This window comes from Perca fluviatilis, chromosome 12, assembly GCF_010015445.1.
Source record: "Perca fluviatilis chromosome 12, GENO_Pfluv_1.0, whole genome shotgun sequence".
NCBI classification, from domain to species: Eukaryota; Metazoa; Chordata; class Actinopteri; order Perciformes; family Percidae; genus Perca; species Perca fluviatilis.
Genome location: NC_053123.1, coordinates 6,219,972 through 6,243,558, shown reverse-complemented (window position 1 = coordinate 6,243,558; position 23,587 = coordinate 6,219,972). Strand labels below are relative to the sequence as shown.

At 40.0% G+C, this 23,587-nt stretch overlaps 2 protein-coding genes across 9 annotated transcripts in view; one reads left to right on the top strand and one right to left on the bottom strand.

Moving 5' to 3' along the window:
* The window catches only part of gulp1a (GULP PTB domain containing engulfment adaptor 1a), a 101,973-nt gene extending 91,720 nt beyond the window's left edge, over window positions 1-10,253 (top strand). For 3 of the 8 annotated variants that reach the window (XM_039817713.1, XM_039817711.1, XM_039817712.1), the window contains 8 exons: window positions 1,829-1,927; window positions 2,072-2,209; window positions 2,432-2,548; window positions 3,810-3,896; window positions 4,828-5,049; window positions 5,269-5,410; window positions 6,218-6,312; window positions 9,825-10,253. In XM_039817713.1, the coding sequence (XP_039673647.1) occupies window positions 1,829-1,927; window positions 2,072-2,209; window positions 2,432-2,548; window positions 3,810-3,896; window positions 4,828-5,049; window positions 5,269-5,410; window positions 6,218-6,312; window positions 9,825-9,896 (972 nt within the window). In that variant the 3' untranslated portion in view covers window positions 9,897-10,253. The other 5 variants (XM_039817714.1, XM_039817715.1, XM_039817716.1 and 2 more) reach the window with 5 other exon arrangements.
* Window positions 10,254-15,173: 4,920 nt separating this feature from the next.
* The window catches only part of col5a2a (collagen, type V, alpha 2a), a 79,814-nt gene continuing 71,400 nt past the window's right edge, over window positions 15,174-23,587 (bottom strand). Inside the window, exons 46-53 of the mRNA XM_039817710.1 lie at window positions 23,483-23,536; window positions 23,283-23,390; window positions 20,645-20,698; window positions 20,342-20,449; window positions 19,325-19,637; window positions 18,082-18,263; window positions 17,512-17,754; window positions 15,174-16,153 (exon numbers count right to left, since the gene is read on the bottom strand). Coding sequence (XP_039673644.1) covers window positions 16,007-16,153; window positions 17,512-17,754; window positions 18,082-18,263; window positions 19,325-19,637; window positions 20,342-20,449; window positions 20,645-20,698; window positions 23,283-23,390; window positions 23,483-23,536 — 1,209 coding nt within the window. The 3' untranslated portion in view covers window positions 15,174-16,006. The remainder of the gene's footprint in view (window positions 16,154-17,511; window positions 17,755-18,081; window positions 18,264-19,324; window positions 19,638-20,341; window positions 20,450-20,644; window positions 20,699-23,282; window positions 23,391-23,482; window positions 23,537-23,587) is intronic.

The following is a 23,587-nucleotide window of genomic DNA, read 5'->3' as shown; positions in this document are numbered from 1 at the left end:
ACCCTGCATAGCTAGCTAGCTAGCTACTAACTTAAGCGTTGGCGCTTGCGCAGTATGTCAGTTCCGTTTGGTGACTCGTTTGGTGGGTACGATCAAGCACCTACCCAGAAATACTGGGTATAAACCTGTAATCGATTGCCAGCGCGTTCGTCATATCAACTTTTTTAGGTAACAATGTTGTGTTTTCAGCTTGTTCTGCTTTCCTCTAGTGGCCAAAGAAATTAACGGATAAAGTTGTGTACATGGAAGAGGTCTTCACAGGTCCAAAAATGAATGGCCAAACCCAAAAAGATCCTGAAATGTACTATCCGGAACCGAAATCAGAGCGGTCTATTTAAAAAAAGAAATAAGCTGGGACCTGGACCTGTGCAGAACTGAGAAATGTTGGACCTGAACCCAGACAGACGATTGGCACCGATTTTACAGCTTATTGCTATTAACAAGTTAACGTTAATTTGCAAGTCCTCAAAACAAACTTTGTGTCTAACCTTATGTAACGTTAGTAGCTAGTAGCCCCTGTGCCCTGTGCGTTGGTGTTGCATACTGTATAATCCATCCTCCTTGCCAAGAAAGTTGGTAAAATACATCCAGGTTTTCTGTTATTCCTTCCATGCTCCTTTAAACAGCATGGTTAATCCACTTGTTATTTTTAAAAGTCCTCTTGCTGTCATGATGACAAACGCGACTCGTTTACAATCAGCTTTGCAGTTTTATTGCATCTAGCATAATAGAGATACCTTATATGATAATGATTGCTCGTTGCTATGGCTGCTTATGTTAGCATTGCTAAGTTGCTGAGCAGGGGTACTCACTCACGCACGTACCACCTTATGGCCACAAATGCACTTTGAATACACACACACACACACACACACACACACACTCACACACAGCACTTCCATCATGAGCACTGTCTGATCTCCACTCAGATATTACACAGGCATTATGTTGAACAGACCCAGTTGACCGTATAAACCGTGGATCTGTGGATGTGCAGGTCCTGGGTCCTAGGGTTCGGATAGACCTGTGAAGTCCTCTAGTACATGGGTTATATTTTTGACAAGCTCCCTTACTAGACTTCTACAAACCCCAATTCCAGAGTTGGGACGTTGTGTAAAAAAAAAAAAAAAAAAAGTGGACTTGTCAGACCACAGCACACTTGTCCACCTTGTGTCAGTCCATCTCAGATGAGCTCAGGCCCAGAGAAGCCGGCAGCGTTTCTAGGTGTTTTGATATATGGCTTTCGCTTTGCATGGTAGAGTTTTAATTTGCACTTGTAGATGTTGCGACGAACTGTGTTAACCTTATCCTTTACATAATGATGTCGGTTTTTAATGCAGTGCCGCCTGAGGGATTGAAGGCCACGGGCATTCAATGTTGGTATTTCTGGCCTTGCCGCTTACGTGCAGAGATTTCTCCAGATTATCTGTATCTTTTGATATTATGGACTGTAGATGATTTTTTTGGAGCATTCCTCAACTTTCCCAGTCTTTTGTTGCCCCTATCCCATCTTTTTTGGAACGTTTTGCAGGCATCACGTTCAAAATGAGTGAATATTTGCGAAAAATAAGTAAAGTTTATCAGTTTGAACATTAAATATCTTGTCTTTGTAGTGTATTCAATTGAATATAGGTTGGAAAGGATTTGCAAATCACGATATTCTGTTTTTATTTAAGTTTTACACAATGTCCCAACTTCATTGGAATTGGGTTTTGTAGTTGTAGTGTTGTATATCATTAGAATGTGTTTTTTGTTCCTTATAGATGTTGGTGCATTAATTGAGTGGATTCATCAAAATGTGTCTGTTTGTGATTTCTCTCTTTGGCAGTTTCAGAGACATATCAAGAAGTCAGAGGGACAGAAGACCCCTAAAGTGGAATTACAGATCTCCATTTATGGTGTAAAGATACTAGATCCCAAGACAAAAGTGAGTCCAAAGATTGTTGTTGGTGGTGCAATAATGTACATGACACCTGAAGTTATCCTGACAACAAACCCTGTGTAGAGAAAGAAGGGATTCGTACTCAGCATGAAGTAAATAAATAATGAATTTGTTGTGTTTGATTTCCAGGATGTGCAGCATAACTGTCAGTTACACAGGATATCCTTTTGTGCAGATGACAAAACGGACAAAAGGATTTTTACTTTTATCTGCAAAGACTCCGAGTCCAACAAACACCTCTGCTATGTGTTTGACAGTGAAAAGTGTGTAAGTGCCTTCTGCTTCCTTGTCTTTGCATCGAGACCAATGTAGAACACATTTGACAGAATGTAGAATTATTGTGTATGTTTTTATATTTTGATGCTGTGCTATCATTTCATTGGTATTTTGACATCTTGTAGTTAACCATCAATGATCAACTCAACTGTAAATAAGCTGCGGTGACATTTAGGTATATGTGGTGAGCGTGTCTTTGTTGCTCTGCCGCAGGCAGAAGAAATTACTCTAACGATCGGTCAGGCCTTTGACTTGGCCTACAAAAAGTTCCTGGAGTCTGGAGGCAAAGACGTGGAAACCAGGAAACAGATTGGAACCCTACAGAAAAGAGTACGTCTCACACGGACTTGAACTTAACTTTGACAACTTTGTATACCACCATGCTGACACATTGATGCGTTTATTAATGATTGCAGTAGCTTGTTTCCATTGATTGGTTTCAACCATGCAGCATGGACAGTTAGGCTGTGTTGATGAAGAGTGTCAGTAATGAATATTAATGAGCGGCGTTGTTACAACCGGTAACTGGATTATTGTGCACCCTGCTGAGACTGGAGCTTTCCCTGTGGTTTTGATTAAAGGGTGACATATTAAAACATTAGTATGAACTTGATCAAATGGGGGATAAGTTGTAGTAGCTAAACACCAGTGTGATACGTATTTTACGGTTCATTTGCAGTCATTTCTTAAATGGTAGTCAAAAAGACTTTTTAATTTAGTGTTTTAGCTACTTGAAAAAGGTTTTAAAATAATGTATGAAAACGTATTAAAACTCAGCATTAAAACAAAGCTCATTGTTGAACTTTGAAATACATTAGTACTTTGAGAAAGCAATCTCAACTCAAGGGTCACTTACTTGCATTCTCTAGAGCTTTCAACTGTATCACACAGTGGATAAAGATTGCTCAGTTGGATCAGTTGATGTGCAAGCTCAGTAGTTGTTATGGTTTCATCCATAGCACTTCTAGGAATTCCAACATGATGAAGACCCTTAGAAAAGCTAGTGGCCCTTGAGGTATGGGATTGTTTCCTCTAACTATATTTTAAGGAAGGGTTTGTGTGATATGATGGTACATGTCATAAAACAATGTACATTTCCGATCCGTCAGACTGTTTATAACATCTATGTCATTCATATTTCAGGATTTTCACATCAATGTAAGGAAGTACTTTGATGTGTTTTTGTGTTTTATTCTATCAAGAGCAGTTATTCCCATTCACTGTTGTATCTACACTATAAACAATTTGATGAAATTACATATTGTCCAGTGACAACCATGTATCTCCAAATGTGGTCTTTTTGGATTTGAAGAAGGTGGAAGAAGATTAAGTGTTAAGTTTAACAAAACATTGGATTACCACAGAAATGCACAAAGCTGTCACAAAGCTGAAAACCGACTATGAGTTTCCACAGGACTGTGACAATTTAAAGTATCATGGAAAGATGTTGTCCACCCCAACCTAATAATACTATGTATGAGATTTTCTGTAAAACTCTGTGTTAGAATTGAGTTGTAGATGTTTCAATATCAGACACAATACAACAATTCATTTTGGTTTCTTAAATGACTGAACTGCTCCTGTTTTGCAGATTCAAGAACTGGAAACAGAAAACTCTGAGTTAAAGCAACAGCTTCAAGATCTTGAAGAGCAGCTGATGATAGCTCATGTGCCGCCAGTGAGGACAAACTGCACAAACACACACCTCTTCAGTTTAGCGATTGAACAAAATGTAGAGTCTACATAATGAAGATCTATGTCATTTTGCAACAGCAGCCTCTGTGGCCACAATTAAGTACAAGTGTTAAATGCTTAATGTAGGGTAAGCTAACATTAGCCATGGGCAACAGTAAGCGAGTAAAATGTCTTTATATAGTGCTTTTCACAGATAAAATCACAAAGTGCTTTACATAACACATACAATGTGATACATATTAAAACAAATCAAAATTTAAATCAAAATTAAAAAAGTGCGAGAGGTCATCCAAAGGTTTAAAAAAGTAGGTATTTAACTGATTTGAAAAACTGGTCAAAACTGCTGATTGCACTGAATTCAACAAATGTAACTTTTTATTTCCAAGACCAACATTGGGTCATTTTGTATTTCAGAAGTCACACAGTCTTACTTTTGACTGCGGTGCCTGCAGACAAACTAAAACCTATCAATGTAGCGTGACTCTGAAATCATTTGGGATTCAAATGTTCCACCTCAGCCAAAAGTACACAACCACGACCATCTTCTTAATTATAAAAGTTAAACTTGCCAGTTTTTAGTTTTTTTTTTAAGTATGTTTAAGGACGGCTGGTTTTTGCAAATATTGTTCGTGCGATTAAACGCGCCACCTCAAACTCGCGAACCTATCTAGAGGGAGTTTCTGTTGGGGTGGGGTAGGGGGTCTAAGCTGTGTCTGAAGCAAAGCAATTACACACTTGATTGGTCTGATGAGGAATGGCGATACATTCAGCATGTAATTGAGCCAAATGCCAGTACTTTGTGACGGCCTCCTGTGAATGCAATTACCCCACACCTTTTTTTTCTCCTAATCTGCAAGACTGAATAATATTGTTCCTCTCTGGTCATTGTCTGTCTGCGATCTTTTTTTTCTTAGCCGCTGCATATAAACGCAGCCAATGAAGCGTACATGCTGCAGAGGCCCTCCTCTCTCTTCTGGTGTCACAGCATCTCCTGTCTGGAGATCTCCTCTGTCACGCTCACTCCTATGAGCTCGCCTGAGTCCAACTTGTCCAGTGGGCTACTAACTCCTCCGCCTGCCAAACCCTCTCTCCCTGCTCCTAAGCCTACCGAGGGATGCAGCATCCCGCGGCCTCGCGTAAACACCCTCCGCTTTTTCTTTCTTTCTTTCTTTCTTTCTGCTCTGTGCTTTGTCGCTCTCCCTGAGTCCTAAGTGTCTTCTGCTTTTGCCTGTCTTTTGCTCCTTTTTTCTGCTTCTTCTCTTGCTTTTGTTAACAAAAAATATATTGCTGTTTAGTTTGTCTGTGTGCAAGCTTAGACAAGTGCGACGTCGCCTTAACCGTTTCTTTACATACAGGCGGGGAGCATCTGCATGAAACCCCAGATGTCTACAGACGTTTTCGACATGGTTCCCTTCTCCACTGTGACGCCGCTGGAGCCCGTACTGGCCAGCAACGGCTGCCCACCACCACCACCAACCACATTACCACCAGATATAAGTCAGTAGCTACTTTCTTTTTATTTATTTATTTTATTGGTATTGGACAACACAGAACAAACATGTGCTAACAAATAACTACATCAAAACAATGACAAGGGAAACAAAACCGAGGGGTCATAGTGGTATAAAGAACAGACCGTAACACTGAAGAACTGAGTTGAGTTAAAGAATTATTGGGATTAGGCGTGGAAGGATTGTGAAAGGAAAAATATAAAAAAAAGAATATAACAATACAGAGGTACAGTGGGTTAAATAAAGAGAAGAAAATAAAGCATAGTACTTACCAATTATAGTTTTAGTCAATGATGATGACTACTGTAATGTTAATAATAAATAAATAATATTTCAATATTAATAATAGTAATAGTAGTGTTCCAAAAAAAAGGGGTGGAGGAGGGGCTAGCTATCAGCTAGAGCTGTAACAAATCCAGATGTTGCTGTATAATTAATTGTCTCATAAAATAATTGCCAATAATCACTGATATAATTACAATCTGGCATATCTAAACAAAATCAACAATTATCAGTCATACGCCTTAAGACCTTAGCTAATGTTAGCAACAACAAAGAAACCACGATAACGTAGAACAATTGACAGACAATTATGTAAAAAAAAAAAATGTTCAGGCCTACTAGTAGCTACTTTCTGATCATAACATTTACAGATTTTAATAAGTTCTTCGGCTCCTGAAAGGTTTATTCTGCAGAAAATAAAGGATTGCAGCTGTGAAAAATACTTCTGCACTTCAGCAGTTTTTTTCCCTTTCCAGTCAGAGTGATGTTTATCTGCCCGCTGTGTTTGTAGGGAAAGACCTGTTTGGTGCTGAGCCGTTTGATCCGTTCACCTGCGGGTCGGCTGACTTTCCTCCAGATATCCAGTCAAAGCTGGACGAGATGCAGGTGAGTTTGAAAGAAGTGCCAGGAGGCCGTCAACAGCGGCCTCCTGTCGCTCTTATTATCAGTAGCAGCACTTTGAAGATTTATATTTTCTCTTGTTTATATAAAAGGCTTTGTGCATCATGGGCCATGCTGAATCACTTCAGGACAGTTTGGTCCTAATTGGCCTGCTGTGGACTGTAAGCGAGCTCCAGTACATTGTTTATTACAATTCATAATGGTAAAACAGATCAGGTTGGACGTACTGTTGTGCATGGATCAGTGGAAAAAGCCCATGTGAGCGATTACCTAAAGCTATATTCCTGGGGATTTTTTTTCTGAAAAAAGTGATGAATATGACTCACTTCTTTATTTAGATGCATCAGGGACATGAAACCACTTACAACTTCATTTAGAAATGCATTAATAACACAATATGCGCATGATTTATTTGGACACAGAACAACATGTAGCGTTTTGCAAAATACATCAGTCACAGTCAAAGTCAAGAATCTATGAGGAATGTTCCCATCTTGCTGCATGGCTCGGCTCTACTCGACTCGCTCTGTTTTGGTTTTATTCATTTGCGAAAGCTGTGGATAGTACCTGGTAAATTTTTTGGTACCACCTTGGCTAAGATTCCAATCGAGCTGAACCGATACTGAAAGGTGGGGTTAAAACATCGCAGACCACTGATTGGTCAGAGAGAACCAACACTAGCGCGCCGCGGAACATCCTGCACAAACCCGCCATTTTTAAATAGCCAAGCTACCGTCGATATCGACCACAATGTTTTTATTCACTCAACCCACATTTTGAAAAATGTCAACCTGAAAAAGTAGGACGTACACTATGTACAATAGGGAATATAATTGACAAAGTGCAGACATCCTTCTGTTTGTTTGGCGATTTAAAGAATTCAGCAAGATAATGTCACAGCAGTTTAATGTGCGCTCTACGGCGAGGGGTATACTATCTGCAGGGGAAACAAAAAGATACTGGTACCAAAAGGGAGCAGAGTGGAGCCGAACCATGCAGTGGATAAGAGGCAATAGAGTGTAAGCTTTCTGTCTTTTGGCAGCTTGGGCCTAATTTGCTTAACTCCTGGTAAAGTGAATGGAATTAGGCAGCTCATGCTTTATTTTAATGTGTTATTTCAATGAAATAACTTTCAAACTAGACTTGTTTTGTTACAATGTACAAACATTATAAACAGGTTCAATTTACAAACGTTTTCCTGCTGCCTTTGGAAATGGGAGTTAACTAAGTTAAACTAACTAAAGGAAGTTTTATAATTGAATAACTGATGCTAATTTACTGAACTTGAAAAATAACAAGTTGTTCAATTAGCAACTGTTCAATCGCCCTGATATAATGTACAGTCAATTTTGCCAGCCATTTACATTTTCATGTTTCATTCCGTTTTCACTTCCAAAAAGACTCTGTGATCTGTGAGTCAGTCCGTACCAGAGTTAGTGCAAAGGCAACATGTGGGGCTAATCTCAGTTCCCTTGGCAACTCATAAATTCAAAAGGGATGTAACCATCTTGGTTTGCATTGTTTACATCATTATGAGAAAAAACTTGACATGTATTGAAGACACAGAGAGTGTCTGTTTTCTTCAAACTACACAATCATAGCACGACTGGAGACTTTTACTCCCTCTCTGTTGAAACTAAATGTAATGAGTTAAGTGAGTTTAGTTTTCTTCATAAAAGGTGAGTTTATAATATAATAATATAATACTCTCCCAATATTATTAGTGGTTGAGAACAGTAAAGTTGGTTTACAGTGGTATTAATGGGGCTGCTCGATTATGGAAAAAATCATAATCACAGTTATTTTGGTCAATATTGAAATCACAATTCTATAACACGGTTACTCATTGACTTTTGGAAAGATGTTGCAATTAAACTTAAAAAACAACAAGTGATGAAACAGTTAAACTGTGACATTTCCCTGAATACTTTTCCTGTTTTCACTTTCTTTTTTTTTTCATTCAGAACACAGGCCAAAATAAGAGCTTACTTGCAAAACGTAATTAACATTATTTCACACAATAATAGTTGTTCTCGATTGCATTGTTTTTGTGATCGCAATTAAAGTTTGATTAATTGCACAGCCCTAGGTATTAGGGCAAAGGGTGGATGAGAAGAAGTTTGTGAGCACTGCTGTAACTTGAGTTGGTGTGCAATCAGTCAGTCAGTTTATTTGACTGCTGAGATTACGCAGGCTGTTGCCAGTAGGAGGCAACGTTGCACTGGCAGTCTGGCACACTTGCTTTCAGTGCACTTAACCTTTTCTTTCTCGTCTTTACGATTAACAAGTGGTTGCATCTCTTGTCTTTTCCACTTGTAGCGTCAGAGATGGTTTGTACTCTTTGCTCTGCTTCTGTGTCGGTGTCTGTGTCTGTGTCTTGCATGCTTTGGAGGATGTCGCATGCTCTCTCACACACACACACACACCGTGCGGTTGAATTTCTGAAAATCTGCTTCGAAATGTAGGAAATATTGGATTGGATAGCAACACAATGTAATTTAAAATAATGTACATAAAACATCACATAAAATACCACATCACATACAATATCACATTAACTTCACTTGTTTTCATTTTCAACAAATTGTATTTCCAAATACAAAACACATTTTCTATAGGCTCAGTCTGCTACTTTTTTTTTTTAAAACCAGTTCCAGTGCTGGTTCCATGGTATCAGAATTTTGGATATTCACCATGGAAACATGAATTGGTCATGTGACAAGGGCAGGGAAGATTGGCAGAACAGGCAGCCAAGTGACAGTACTCTGATCCAGTGGTAATCACAATTGTCAGATTGACAGCGGGGCCAATCATATTTCCGGGGAGGCCCGGTGCCACCCCGTGCCCCCCTTCCAGCCCTGCCCCTGCATCCATCTTCTCTAAAATGTCCATTGTTCTCTCAGTAGAGATTCAGAATATTGTGCTCAGGCCTCGATGTGATTAATTAGCAGTTTGTTTTCTCAGCTCCCTCGCTCTGTAGTTAATGAGCTGCTCTTGTCTCAGACTGGGGCTTGTTAATTAATGTGAGCAACACATTTTCCTATCATCTAAGATGTTGATTTTCAGCCAATAACTGCTTCAAAGTATGCTATAGCTTTTGGAACCGATGTCACATTTAATTAAAAAAAACAGTGCAGCTATATTAAAGAGCACATTAAAACAATTACAAGAACATTTTTACAAGCAGGTAAAATAAAATAGCTTTTGAATTTCTCATCTGATATAAATGAGTTCCACGTGCTTCTCTCATCAGCTGCATGCCTTGTTGTTTCTGATGAAGTTATTTTGATCTTGAACATAATGCATGGCCAAGCATGACGGAAAAACAGTGTTGTAATCTCTGTTTTGTTTGGTATTTCATTCTCCTTTACCCTCAGAGGTTTATGGCTCTAATCTAAACATTACTCCCACCTCCTGTTCATCGACTAAACTCACAGAGAGCGTGTCGGGGCGCGTGGTCACTGAGCGTCACAGCTGTTGTCTGGCTTGTCTTCCAGGAGGGGTTCAAAATGGGACTAACCTTAGAGGGCACCGTCTTCTCTCTGGACCCGCTAGACAGCCGCTGCTGATGCCAAGAAGATGCTCTTTGTCGCGTACTTTTAACTCGTTTGTATGAAGTGCCAAAATCCACTCTGAGGTTGAGTCAAGATGTCACAGTTTTCATCTTGAGGTTTATATGTATTTGCATTTAGATTGTTGTTTTGTTTTTGTTTTTTCGATATTTCAAAGGTAAACTTCAGATCCATTATAGAAATGAACTATTTTTGTAAAAAAGAGAAGTACTTTTGCTTGCACAGGCGATGAGAGATGTAAATAGTCGAAAATGTCCAATGGTACACTTTGTGGCAGAATTTTCATATGAGACAGTTTGTGTGTATGCAACATTTGAAGTCTGTATTGTTAACACATTCCTGTTTGTATTGCGGCCACAGAACGCGGCCAATGAATAAATGTTGTATTTGCATTTAACTTCCGCAGCATAACAACATAGCTTTTTTTATTTTTAACTTAGGTGACATTATTGTAATTATTAATTAATATGTTATTTGGACTACATTTTTATACACATACTATTATACTTGAGCTTTTTCATGCGCTATATTTACATTATTTTTGGCTTTGCTGTTACTTTGCGTTCAGATATTAAATAAAAATTTCCTGCAAAAAATACTGCTCATTGAGTCTATCATCTAATATTTGTGAGACGTTATTTAGCTGTTGTGTATTTTTGTGTTTGAAATGTTTTCTCTTGAATGCAAAGATTGTATTATTAGCCGTGCTGCCAGTATGGCTCTATGGATGGCTCGGTCCACCACTTTCCAAACTGAAATATGTCGATGGCAATGAAATTTTGCATTTCTCCAGAGGATGAATCCCATGACTTTTCCTTTGGTGCCACCCGCATTTACGTTTGGTCCCCACCGGATAAACAGACCTGCCAATATGTACGTATTTTTCGTATTCGACATGCATTTTGACCATAACGGTAGGGTTCCACACAACGAAATTTTGCTTCGCTCTCAATGAGGTTTAAGGGAGATGAAATTCGCCCTGATTGAGCGAGATGAGAGCGAATTGCTGAGGGGAGCAAAATAAAGTTGACGAAAGTTTAACTTTATTCAAATGAGGACCACTGGAGAACCAATCAGGTCCGCGTGTTTGTGTTACAAAAAAAGTCTGACAAAGATGGCGGAGGTTATCAGCACTGTATCATGAAAATTTGTATATGATTAAAATGTTTCTACACGAACATTGGTACTTGTATCAACATGAATTGTGATTTATATGACACACGAACTTAGTCAGGGCACATACACCACTGAATAGACCACTGTATGTTAGTTTAAACACTCAAACTTTTCAGCTAGCCGACAGGCTAATCGCTAGCATGTTAGGACATTGGATTTCATTGTAACCTAGCCAGGCAGCTAGCTAGCAAGGCTACTTGTGCATTTGTTTGATTAAATGTTTTGTTGGGGAACATTGAAGCTTGTAGCAAACCGGATTGTTGTTTATATGTCACACAAACTTAAACAGGGCAAACACACCACCAAATAGACCACTGTAGATAGTTTAGTTGTAGACAGGTCAACCGCTACCATGTTCGGACATTGCATTTAATTGTAAGCATAGCAAGGCAGCTAGGCTACATAGCCAGGTTACCAGAGCATTTATGAGCTAACATTTTGCCGATGGTTTGCTGCTGTGCATTTTTACCGCCCTCTGTCTTCTGACAGTCCGGTACATTTAAAAAAAAAATTGCGGCCTTGCATGTTGTTTTCGCGACCACGCCCCCGAGGCAAACTTTCGCTGGCCGAAATTCGTGTGGTGTTTCGCTGTGTGGAACCCTACCGTTAAGTACACTTGTACGATTCGCTGCTCTCTAGGTACGCATTTTGTTGCATCTCGCATTTCTCCGGTTTCTATGACGTTGATTCTGCCGCTGAGCAGTGGAGTGAAAAGCTTTTGGCCAATCAGAGCGCTGCATTTAACCCTCCGCCCACCTGCCCCTCCTAGCCAAATGCTTCGCGCCTTTAATTCAATTCAGTGTCTCAGCAAGCCAGGCTGTCCGGATAACTGTAGGCTTGCATGCCATGGCTGAACCGCCTCAAAAAAAGGTTCGGAACGATTTCTTTACGGGAGAGATGGCCTTTCCTCCACATGTCCAGGCTACCTCACAGAGACAGTATATAGAACCTCCTCACGCGTTCTGCACCGTGTGGAAGACAGACATCGACATCAGTCACCAAGGGGCGACAGGTAACGAACACAGTCCCATAAACAAATACTCCCCACCCCCCGAAACATAATGATATTAAAAATAAATGGATGATAAGAAAAAAACGTTCATAGAGTCCATCATTGATGGGAGTAACGTGTTACATTCAGTGGTTGAAATGACTACAGAGAGTAGTGTCCTGTCCTGTGTCCTGTCAGTGGCGACAGCAATGTAACCGAGCAACTGACAAATAACATGTTGGGAATTTATGTTTAGTCTTGCTACACGTAATATTACATTTTATCAGCGGTGGAAAGTAACTATAGCCTTCCGTCGGCTACTTTGATTCAATTTTAATTGGGTATTTTTCATTTTCTCCTACTTATTAGGCTACTTCTACTCCACCACAATTCAGTCAAGTAGGCTATTGAACATTTTACTTAACTATTTATTTCATAGCTTTAGTTACTTTGCAGCGTTAGATTAATAATACAAAATAATATGAATAAATTATGATGTATTAAAGTGGATAAAGATGAGACTTTGTTGACCCCATGGACTAGCTACCTGCCAAGAATACTTCCGCAAAATTAGTGTAAGCATTACAATTCAGAGACAGTAATATTGTAATATAACTAATTACTCTCAAATTACAGTAACTAGTAATCAATAATGTATTACATTTTGGAATTAACTTGCCCAACACTGGTGTCAATAGGCTAGCCTATCACACCTGCCATCCTTCACATTAGTTGGGGGCAGTTAGCAAAGTGGTGGAATGGCTAGAAAACTAAAAGGTTTTAGAAAGGCCAGGTGCTGATTAACGTCAGATAAAGGTAACAGTTAGGCTATTTATGTGATGTGATGGCAACTGACAATGCAATGTCACCCATGTCACATTTATAAAAGCGTATCTGAAAATATCTGACCCATGTTATTTATTAGCCTTTAATTGTGTCTCTGTCAGGCTTCAATCTTGTGCTTTGTTAGTAGTTGCTTCAGGCCTATTTAAAGTTGCTTTATGAGTAAATCATTACTTAGACTACTTAATTTCCCTTCAGTAATCAGAAGAAGGCTGAAGGCTTAACCTGGTCTAACTCTCATCTTTAACATAGAAGTACTTAGGCATATTTATTAGCTCTCTCTGCCTCCTGTTGGTTAGACTAACAAATATATGGGCACACAATTGGACAGGATATAAGAAAACATTTGTATAGTAGTTTCACTATGTGTACAGCCATTCACCCACTCCTCTACACAGTAATAATAATTGATTGTAATCTAGAAGGTATATGAGCCAAACAATGTATTTTCAGGTGGAAGAATTTTCCATGGGCTATGCCTCCTGTACAACAGTTTGTTTTCAATTCAGTGTTAGGAGTGATAGCAGTTTTTATGGTCTACTTGTATGGTTATGGAGTAACTAATAAATCTTGATTGGTGAAATTATATTATGTAGTATGGTGTTAGGTATCTCATAGTTTTGTCATTGGTGAGTGAAACGGTGGAGCGTATATTGGTATATTTAGTGCTAATTAGTATGGTGCTTCATTAACCATTAGTTGTATTTGTTTACCCCACTAAAGATGGCAGTCTTGGTTTAAAGAAAAAGGCTCAAGGAATGGAAATTCAGAGTGCTTTCAACCCTTTGTTGAACACAGTGTCATCTAGTGGACTCGTAAAATAAACAACATGGTTAATGAAGCTTCATTTGGCCATCACAACTAATTAGCAAATGTTAGCATGTTAACACACTAAATTAAGATGGTGACCATGGTAAACATTACACTACATCCTTTGTGTTCAGTGCTATTTAGCAACTGTTAGCATGCTAACACACTAAAATAAGATGGTGATCATCGTAAACATTACACTACTTAATTTGTGTTCTGTGCTAATTAGCAAATGTTAGCATGCTAAAACATGAATATAGTGACCATGGTAAACATTACATTACTTCCTTTATGTTCAGTGCTAATTAGAAAATGTTAGCATGCTAAAACATTAAGATGGTGACCATAGTAAACATTACTCTACTTCCTTTTATGTTCAGTGCTAATTAGAAAATGTTAGCATGCTAAAACCTCAAGATGGTGACCATTGTAAACGTTCTATTCCATGTTCCCATTCGTTTGAGTTAAGTGCGCATTAGCTAATGTTAGCATGGTAACACTAAACTAAGATAGCGAACCAGGCAAGTACATTACCTGCCAAACATCAACAGGTTAGCATTTTCATTGTGAGCATGTTAGCATGCTGACATTAGCATTTAGCCCAAATCATTGCTGTAAGTTCAGCTTCATAGTACATTACTCTAGACTCCTTGTCTTGCTCTCAGGAGCACTTCACTTTGAAGTGACATTTATGTATAGTCCAACATCACATTTTCTTACCTTCATCTCTGTGTTTTGGGTTTTTCATCTCAGGTTTTCACACACCCTCTTGAGACAGAAATTATTCTAGTATGGTAAGTTTTCTTTAAAGAAACTCTTCTCAAACAAGAACAGGCTGAGGGAAGTATTTTCAATATTTATTTTCCAAGGATGAAACGCATCTGCTTCCAGTTATGGAAAGCTCCTTCCTCCTCCTCCTCCTCCTCCTCCTCCTCTCTGCCTGTGGGGTGTTCAGGCAGTCAAGCCTCAAAAAAGTTACAAATCTATAATAAATATACTCCAATATGAACCAAATGGTCACAATGAAATTACTTGAGGACACGTTCATGAAAATGTAAAACAAACATCTTACATTAGAAACAATTGAACATTATGTTTTGTTTTTTTTAACTACAAAATATGTCTAAAATTGATTTTGTTTGCAAAATGGCAAGCGTAAAGGACCTAACTATACCTGAATCAATATGACAAGAGCTTGGGGGGATTAACAAGCAGTTTGTTTAATTTGTTGCATAGTAAAAAAAATAAAAATACAAAGCAAACAGGCACTCACAGCCAGCTCATTCTATAAAACTGATTATAAGAAGGATTTCAAGAGCATATAAGTCCAGGGTACTGAAAAGGGGGAACTGACATGCATACAAATAGAATATTCTCTGCTACCTTTTACTGTACGATATTGAAATTGAAGGAAGTAAGAAAAATGTAACAAATCACCACACACCACTCACACGACACCTCATTCGTCTCTCCGTCATCGACAGAAAGATCTTTATTGGTATCCCCACACCCTGCCCTGTACCGCGCGGCCGGGAGGAGTGCACAAGGATCACACTACTTACAAAACAGCACCTGTGAAAAAAGATTTACATGTAGTGTCATCGTTTCTCAGTTTCGGTGACGAGGTAGCTAACACTGAGAAATTGACAGTCTTAATGTGTCTTTAATGTTCTACGTGATCGGTACAGAGTTTAACATAACTGGATACAGACATTGGTTCATCAAAACTGTCTTGAAAAAATACCTGCGTCGGTGAACGCATCATCGGCTGTATTTGTATCCTCAATAGCACCACAATGTTGTTGTATATGCAAACATTTCACACAAAAAAAACAAATAGACAAATCTGTAAAAAATAGAAGTGAAGGGACATTGGACATAGCTTCGGTGGGATTTCTTAAAGCCTATGAACAGCAGGTATAACCACCATTTTAAAGCTTTCATATTCATTAATCTTTGGCAATGTTTTGTTAAAAAATAAAATTAAAGGGTAATATCTTTGGACCAAACCTCACCATAGTGAGCCTCAAAATGCATTACATTTGGGGTCAAACATACACAAGAAGACAGAGGAATGATTCTGATTTTTACCAATTTTGAAGTAAATTGTAAAAGTTCATTCTAAATTACAAATCTTCGATGTCTTGAACTGGGTTGAAAGGCACAATAAATATCTTGCCACAGGGCCAGAATAGTCCTCAGTACTCGTATGTACAATGTGGCTGATCGTGTCAGCTGTCAGTTCAATAGTCTCAGGATTCTCCTCGACGCATCCCTGCTGACGATTTTACAAGAAGCACACGGACCCGATGTCGATGCCGAACTCTTGATCGGGGCCGCCAATGTCCACAGGGGCCATATCCACAATAGGAAGTCTTGCAGTTTTCTGTGTCCTGTACTCAAACACTGTCTTTCCCCAGTTGCCATTTGGTTGCTGAAAAAAGATTGACAAATATAAGTTCAGTGACTAAATGTAACTGTTCCCAACAATGAAGAGCAATGCATCGCAATGAAATGGTAAACATTGTTTAATGACTTTTTCTGTGCTTAGGGGAACAGACTTTAGACATTAGTTTTTTTTTATTTTAGTTTCTTATTGTCAACAAATCCCATGAAAAGACACGAACCAACGATGAATTGATTGGCTGTGTATCCAAAGCCTGATATATCTTATTCCTCCGTGCCATAGGGCTCCATTGTTGAGCCCACACTGTTGCACTGGGTGACATGTTCCTTTATTAAGATCAATGCTACACACTGTAATTAGATTTTGACTCATTGCCATATGCACAAACCTACTGCCCAAACTGCTCACTATAGCACACAAAATGTGCTTTATTCTTTGGATGTAAATAGCCCCTGCACCCAATGTTGCCAAGTCTTCTCCAATGAAAGTAGCTAGCATTAGCTCAAAAAGTCGCTAGATAACGTCATACGCCCATGTGTATTTGTGACTTCATCACGTATCATTTGCATAAAGCTTAGTGGCTGTGTCAGCTGACTGGCTGCTGCACGGCTCAAGAGAAGAGGGAGAGAGAAACCCTGTGCTGTTGGCAAAAGAGCCCTGAACTGTGATTAATCTGAGCAGCATGCATGGAAAGGAATTACAATATAATATATCTCGCTTGTCCCCTGATGTTTTGAAGTCGCCAAATTAACTGAACTACCTAGACATGCACTATTCTAGTCCTGCCTAGAGTGTCATTATTTGATTTTTAGTTTTTTGCCACTAGAGGGCAGCACAACATACTGTAAACACCACTAACATAGTATCACCTTTATAAGTTGTTATGGCAAACGGTTGCCTATTTAAACATTCAGCAGAAACAGAACAACACAAACATTCATTTGGAATTGTGATTATGCTGAACGTTAAGTGCAATATTCTCTCTTCTTTTAGCTCTGTTTTTGGTCTTTACCACCTCCTGAGGGAAATATGTGGCTGTTTAGCTGCTAAATGCTCCACTGTGTTCACTAGCTAGTCGCTAACTCTGTCTGTCTGCCGTTTGGTGCTGGGCAGGTAGCATACAGTCAGCTCATCAGGTTTTTTTTTTTATAAAAACGATGCTAAGGAGAGCGCTTAGCTTGAACCAAAACGGTAAAGTTGTGAGCCTTAAAACCAAAATGATGAGCTGAAAGATGCTAGATGTTGACCCACTCTTTGTTGTTTTGTCCATTTCATAGGATTTGTTGAGAACAAAAAAAAAAACATAGAATAAGGCCAGTCTTACAGTTAATAACGAATGAAAATGTAAAAAAGAGCATAGCTACTGTTGGGAAGTGGGAACTTACTGAGCAGGAGTCCTCCACCACTGTGTATCTGAAGCGGTTGTTTCCCTCTGCTTTGAGCTCCAGATCGTTGGAGCCCTTGAGGACTACAGCTTTCTTATAGTTGCCCGCCTTCTCGTCCTTATAGCCCACCGAGTTCTTGCAGTGGTACGTGATGGTCTGAGACGCCTCTTTGGAGAGCAGGCGGATGAAAGTCATCTGAACGGTGACGGAGTTTCCCGGCTGATTTTTGTTGCCGTAAGTGAACTAGAGAAACAAAGAAAGCAATCAATACAGGGCTTTATAGAAAAAAAAACCTTCAGTAAGCCAAGACACACTACTAATAATACAACATGACTTTCACTATTTCCCACCCCCCCACACCCCACAAAATGTGGTTGTTCTGGCCCCTTATTGAGCAAACTTTTTTTCTAAGTCTGTAGCTCTTAATGTTTCAATTACAACAACGTATTCTTCACAAGATTCTTCTTCCATAAAGTCTTAGGGCACTTCGCTGGGCCTTTGCTCCCCCTCTTTCCCCCCCCCCCGCCCCCCATCATCGTTTTTGCCCATCGTCAAAATGTTACTGCTCACATGTGTTCCACGGTTGATGTCGGCTCCGAACCACACAGGTTTGTTCCTGGAAGCGCTCCACCACACTTTACGAGGTATGCTGGATGGGTTAGCCGTGATGCAGGTCTCTCCGGTGTCCATGTTGCAGTGCACTTGGATGGCGTCCTCCACGCTGCCTTGGTTTGGATCCACCCAGTACTCGCCTACACAACAGAATGATCAGGAATTATGGACGTGTGACTTTTGACCGCGTCCCCGATTTATTTGACATGATTCCGATACATATATCATCGACATAAGGTTGGGCGCTAACTCTGTTCTACAGCAGACACGCTGACGAGGCTACCTGCAGAGGTTTTCCGCAGACTTTTTTTGTTTATTTGTGGTTTTTTGGTGGCCTCGTGAGTGCAGGCTGATCCTCAGCTGATCCCTGGTATGTCATGTTCATGTGCACACATCAGCACACAGTGTACGTGTGTGATTAGTCGGCCGACCGATTAATTGGCCTATCGTCTGTCACTACAAAGGACTGTCTTTCAGTTCTGTTTTGTACATTTAGTATATGTAGCAGACAGATTTCCTGTACAGTATTCTCTCTTTAAGCAGTGTAACATCTCCCCAAGCACTCCTTCTCCACCTTCCTCTGTGATAGGGGTGGGAATCACCAAAGACCCCACAATACGATACTATCACGAAACTTATGTCACGATACGATATTATTGCAATTTTCGACATATTTAGATATTCGGCCATATATTGCTTTTTATTTCCTTTTATCCAATTTCCAATTTTGTCCCCAAAGGAAAACTTTGTCAACATTTGTTTTATCTAAGAAGACAAATGTCTCTCAACTGCACCATCTAGTGGACCGAAAAAAACTATTGATTTTATTATTGTGGTATCAAAAAGTTAAATTCTCATGTGCAATTTATATAATAAAAGATCGATACTGGGGCGCCCTGGTAGCTCACCTGGTTGAGCATGCGCCCCATGCACTAAGGCTCAGTCCTTACCGCAGCAGCCCAGGGTTCGATTCCAACCCGCGGCCCCTTATTGCAAGTCATTCCCCCTCTCTCTCCCCCATTTCCTTTCTACAGCTGTCCTATCAATTAAAGGCAAAACCCCCACCCCCCAAAAAATCGTAAAAAAAAGATTGATACTTGGCACCGTGCATCATTACGGTATTGCCACAGAAAATATTGCGATACGTTGCTGTATTGATGAATCAATCCCCCGTCCCACACACCCTGTCGCTGCCACTCACCACTCTTCTTGTCGGGGTAGCATCTCTTGAGGTCGTCACAGGTCCTGGCAGGATGTTTCCTGCTGCCGTCGGGGCTCTTCATGCTGTTGATCTGGCTGCTGAGGGCCTTCAGGGTGGCGTGGATGCTCGGGTCCACGGCCACTATGCTGGACGCGTTGCTGTTGGGCAGAGCCTCGTCCTCGCTGAACTCCGGAGGAGGAGGGGGGCCCGAGTCGTAATCCTGAGGGCCGCTGCCAAAGAGGTCATCCATAGCAGCCGTGGGAGGTCCTGGGGGACCAGGGGGGCCTGCGGGGCCAGGCTCTCCTGGAGGGCCCTGTGGAGATGGGAATAGCAGGGGTATTTATTATGTCTATGTGTAGCTTTTATGTGTTTATTTACTGGTCAGAACTAAAGATGTTCCCATTCCGATACCAGTATCTGAAAAGCCACCGTATCGGCAAGTACTGGAGTGTATGCGCTGATCCGATACCACGTAATTTATCTCGGAATAAAATCTACTTTAAAGTAGTTTTATTTAGGTTCTTTTTCCGTTATGACTAACTGGCAAACTAGATAATAAAAGAAAGTTTGATGGCGTTCATTGTTTGAGTTTGTTCATGTTTTACAAAGAGTTTAACCCAAGCCAGACCAACAAGAATTATTAACAATCATATCACATCCATACAGGGTAAGTAGTATACAGCTGTTAAAAAATAATAATAATAATATATATATATATATATATATATATATATATATATATGTGTGTGTGTGTATTTTTTAACACACTCGTATCGGTATTGGAAAGGAAAAAAACTGTTATCGGAACATCTCTAGTCAGAACTCAGAGTCAGACACTAATCGGACACTTGTAGCGTTCCCTTGTTCCCTACCCACCGAACATCTGTTGGAAAGATGTTCATCATCATATGGTCTGATCTTTCCTAACATCTGGCTGTGCTACTGGCACTCCGTTCGCTGCAATCTTTTTATTAGTTCACTTCACATACAGTTCAACTCTGTGTAACGGGCAAGTACCTCTGGTCCGATTTCTCCGCTGATTCCTCGGGTTCCAGGAGGCCCCATCGGTCCAGGCTGGCCAATGTATCCTTCCTTTCCAGAAGGCCCGATAGGTCCAGGAGGCCCCTGAGTCATATTCACATTAAACACCGTTAATCTTTAGCCTTCAAATCAGGAGTTGGATTCCAAAATGATTGCTAAAATAAAACTAAAACATGTATTGTGTTTGTTCCTTGACAAACTCATTATATCACTACAAAAGTGAAATTCAGGAAAGCATGTTTTCCTCCAGAAACAAATGAAAGTGTAGCCTTTATTTACCCTGGGTCCGCTTGGTCCAACGATTCCTGGAGCTCCCTGCTCACCTGTTGTACCCTAAAAGGAAATAAATAAATCTGAAAATATCTCTTTATACATGTAATTTACACATTGCATTTTTTTTAAGTTTTCCCAGAATACACAGGTGCACTTGTGCTTGTCATTTAAATAGCAAATGCACCTGCGCCCATCCTTGCACCCATGGGTGTGCTGGACTTACAGGGAGGTGTGTTCAGGTGCATTGTTGGCGTATTGCTATCTTGAGGCAGCGGGAAGTGATCGTGCCATTGACCAACAAAAACCTGGTCTACAGTCAATAACGCAGCATTTCATTGTTATTTTAATTAGTAAAATTGCGCTTACTGGACACACGATGCTATACAACTATGCTTGTTACACACACACACACACACACACACACACACACACACACACACACACACACACACACAGGGAAGCACAGCAGCACACAAACAAGCAAAAGATTACAAATAAAAATATTATGGTGCAAATCCGCCATCATAATAGCAATGCACCAAGGTCCAAACGCGCCTGGCTTTTAAAGGGAATGGGAGATGATCTCTGATTGGTTTATTGCATGTTACGCCCAAAACACACCTATGAATTAATGAAGACACTAAGAACAACCCTTTTGAACCACGCGCCCGGCGCACGGACCCTTTTTTCCACCGTCAAACTAGCAAACGTGGATTTGGACACGCCCTAAACGCACCTGCGCCATGCGCTTCATGCCGTGCGCTTAGATCCTTAAAATAGGGCCCTACATGTTATAGTAACTGCACCATACAGTAGGAGACTATTCCTCAAAACATCCTCATCTGATTTATGCTATGTTTTATAGTCTATATCATACACAATATCGTTTTTTTTCTTCATTTAGATGGATTTTAGAAAAAAATGCTCAGTTTGAATGTAGGTGTTCCAGTTTGCAAGAGAGAAAATGCATGCTTCAAAACTCTTCAGCTAATCAACTGTCAATCAGCCTCTGCACCAATCAGGATTTAGCAATACCTCAATCAAAACCATGACATGGCAGTTGTGGGTTTGTTTGCTGTTGTTGCCAGCACTGTCAATCAAATCTGATCAAACCACACCCACACAGTTGCCAAAAAGCAGATTAGCAGAGTTTGAGTGTTAAATAACTTAAAATATAAAAACTCAGTCAGGAATATTTAATGTTAAGGAAAAATACTTTCCGTTATAAGGATTTTAATGCTTTAATTGGTGACATTTTGATTTCATTTGACACTCCAAATACAATTGAATTGAATTAAAGATAAATACTTTGAAATAAGGTTTTGGGTTTTTTTAAAGCGACAAAATGCTAAAGTAAAACAAAACAAAAAAAAAACGGTTATTTACGTCAGACCGTAGATTTTCACCTGTTGTAATATTCTCTATGGTCAGACACCTTGGCTCGAAAATGATTGCTGATTGATAAATCCAACCTTGGCATGACTGCAGGGATATCCTCAGTCAGAATTACCCAGACCTCAGATTTGGAGTTGTAAACTTTCTATACATAAAATGAAAGGGTGAATATGTTGAAGGTTTTGGAGCCTCTCCTGAACTGCTGCACTACAGTCTGTTGTCACCCCACAAGTGAAATCACTTGGTTCCTGTCCGTACGTTTGATGCTCTGCGTGACAGTTAAGACGTGTGTAATATGAAGGAATACGCCACCGTTTGTTAATTTTTTGTGCACGCATTGTTTTAGTCCGGTGCAACACCGGCGCCGCTAGTTAGCTTAGCGTAGTGAATGGAATCCTATGTTGCCGGTTAGCATGTTGTAAGTAAAAGTGAGCCAACAAAAGATAAAAAAACAACCTAATTACCTAATTAACCTAATTAAATGCGTTGGCCCACCTATCTACATCCAGGGTAGACCGTGATAAGCCCTATTTCAATAAACGGTGGCATATTCCTTTAAGTGAATGCTTTTAAACTGTCGACTGACGAATTGTCGACTGCCCCAAACATATTGTCATTTTAGAACACAGTTGTCAATCTGAACAACGGAGAAGAAGTGTGAGCACAGGGTGGGAACACTAATATTCCACTATTATTCCGAATGTGACAATATTTTGAATCAGATACAGGTCATGTAAACAGCATATTGCGTTTGGATATTCCTTTATAAGGCCTTTTTCTGAATATAGCACTTTTGATAAAGATATGTGTGATATGCCAGTATGATTTGGGTTTTAGAGGCATTCTTCTGACATATACAGTACATTCAGAATATGAGTCTCAATTGGGGTTTTACCACAGTTTGCAACAGTTTACGGCTCACGGTCAGCTCTGTGCGTTGCTATGGTTGTTGTGCGCAAACCAACCAGCCAACAGTTTGCGAGGCTGTGTAGTAGAGATGTATGCCCAAAAAGAAAAAGAAACACAGCTACTTTTAACTTTTAACCTATTAGCGTTCCTATAAAATTCGCCAAAAACTGTGGGCGGGCTGTCGTAATGCTAAGTGGTTAAACATTATGAACGTTTTGGATGTCAACAGGATTTTAGAAAAGAGCAACAACAACAAAAAACTGAATATTATGTGCATGTAAACCTAGTCAGGGAGATGAGTCAGCATAATCAAATTGGATTACTGATTACTTTAACTTACAGGAGGTCCAGGAAGACCCTGCAGACCAGTGAAGCCTCGATGTCCCTTCTGCCCTCTCTCTCCATGATCTCCCAGGTCACCCTTATCTCCTCTTGGTCCTTGGGGTCCCTGAATTAGAACGATTGACATGATGGTTTTGAATATTTGCGTTGCATCTAATGTATGTAAGTGAACTGTGTAACTACGTGTCGAAGACTCACCACTAATCCTCTCTTCCCAGCCGAGCCCGGGGGACCAACGGGTCCTCTTGAGCCCTGCAAATGAGTCCCAGCATTAGAAAGCCTCCAGGGAACACAGACGTCTGC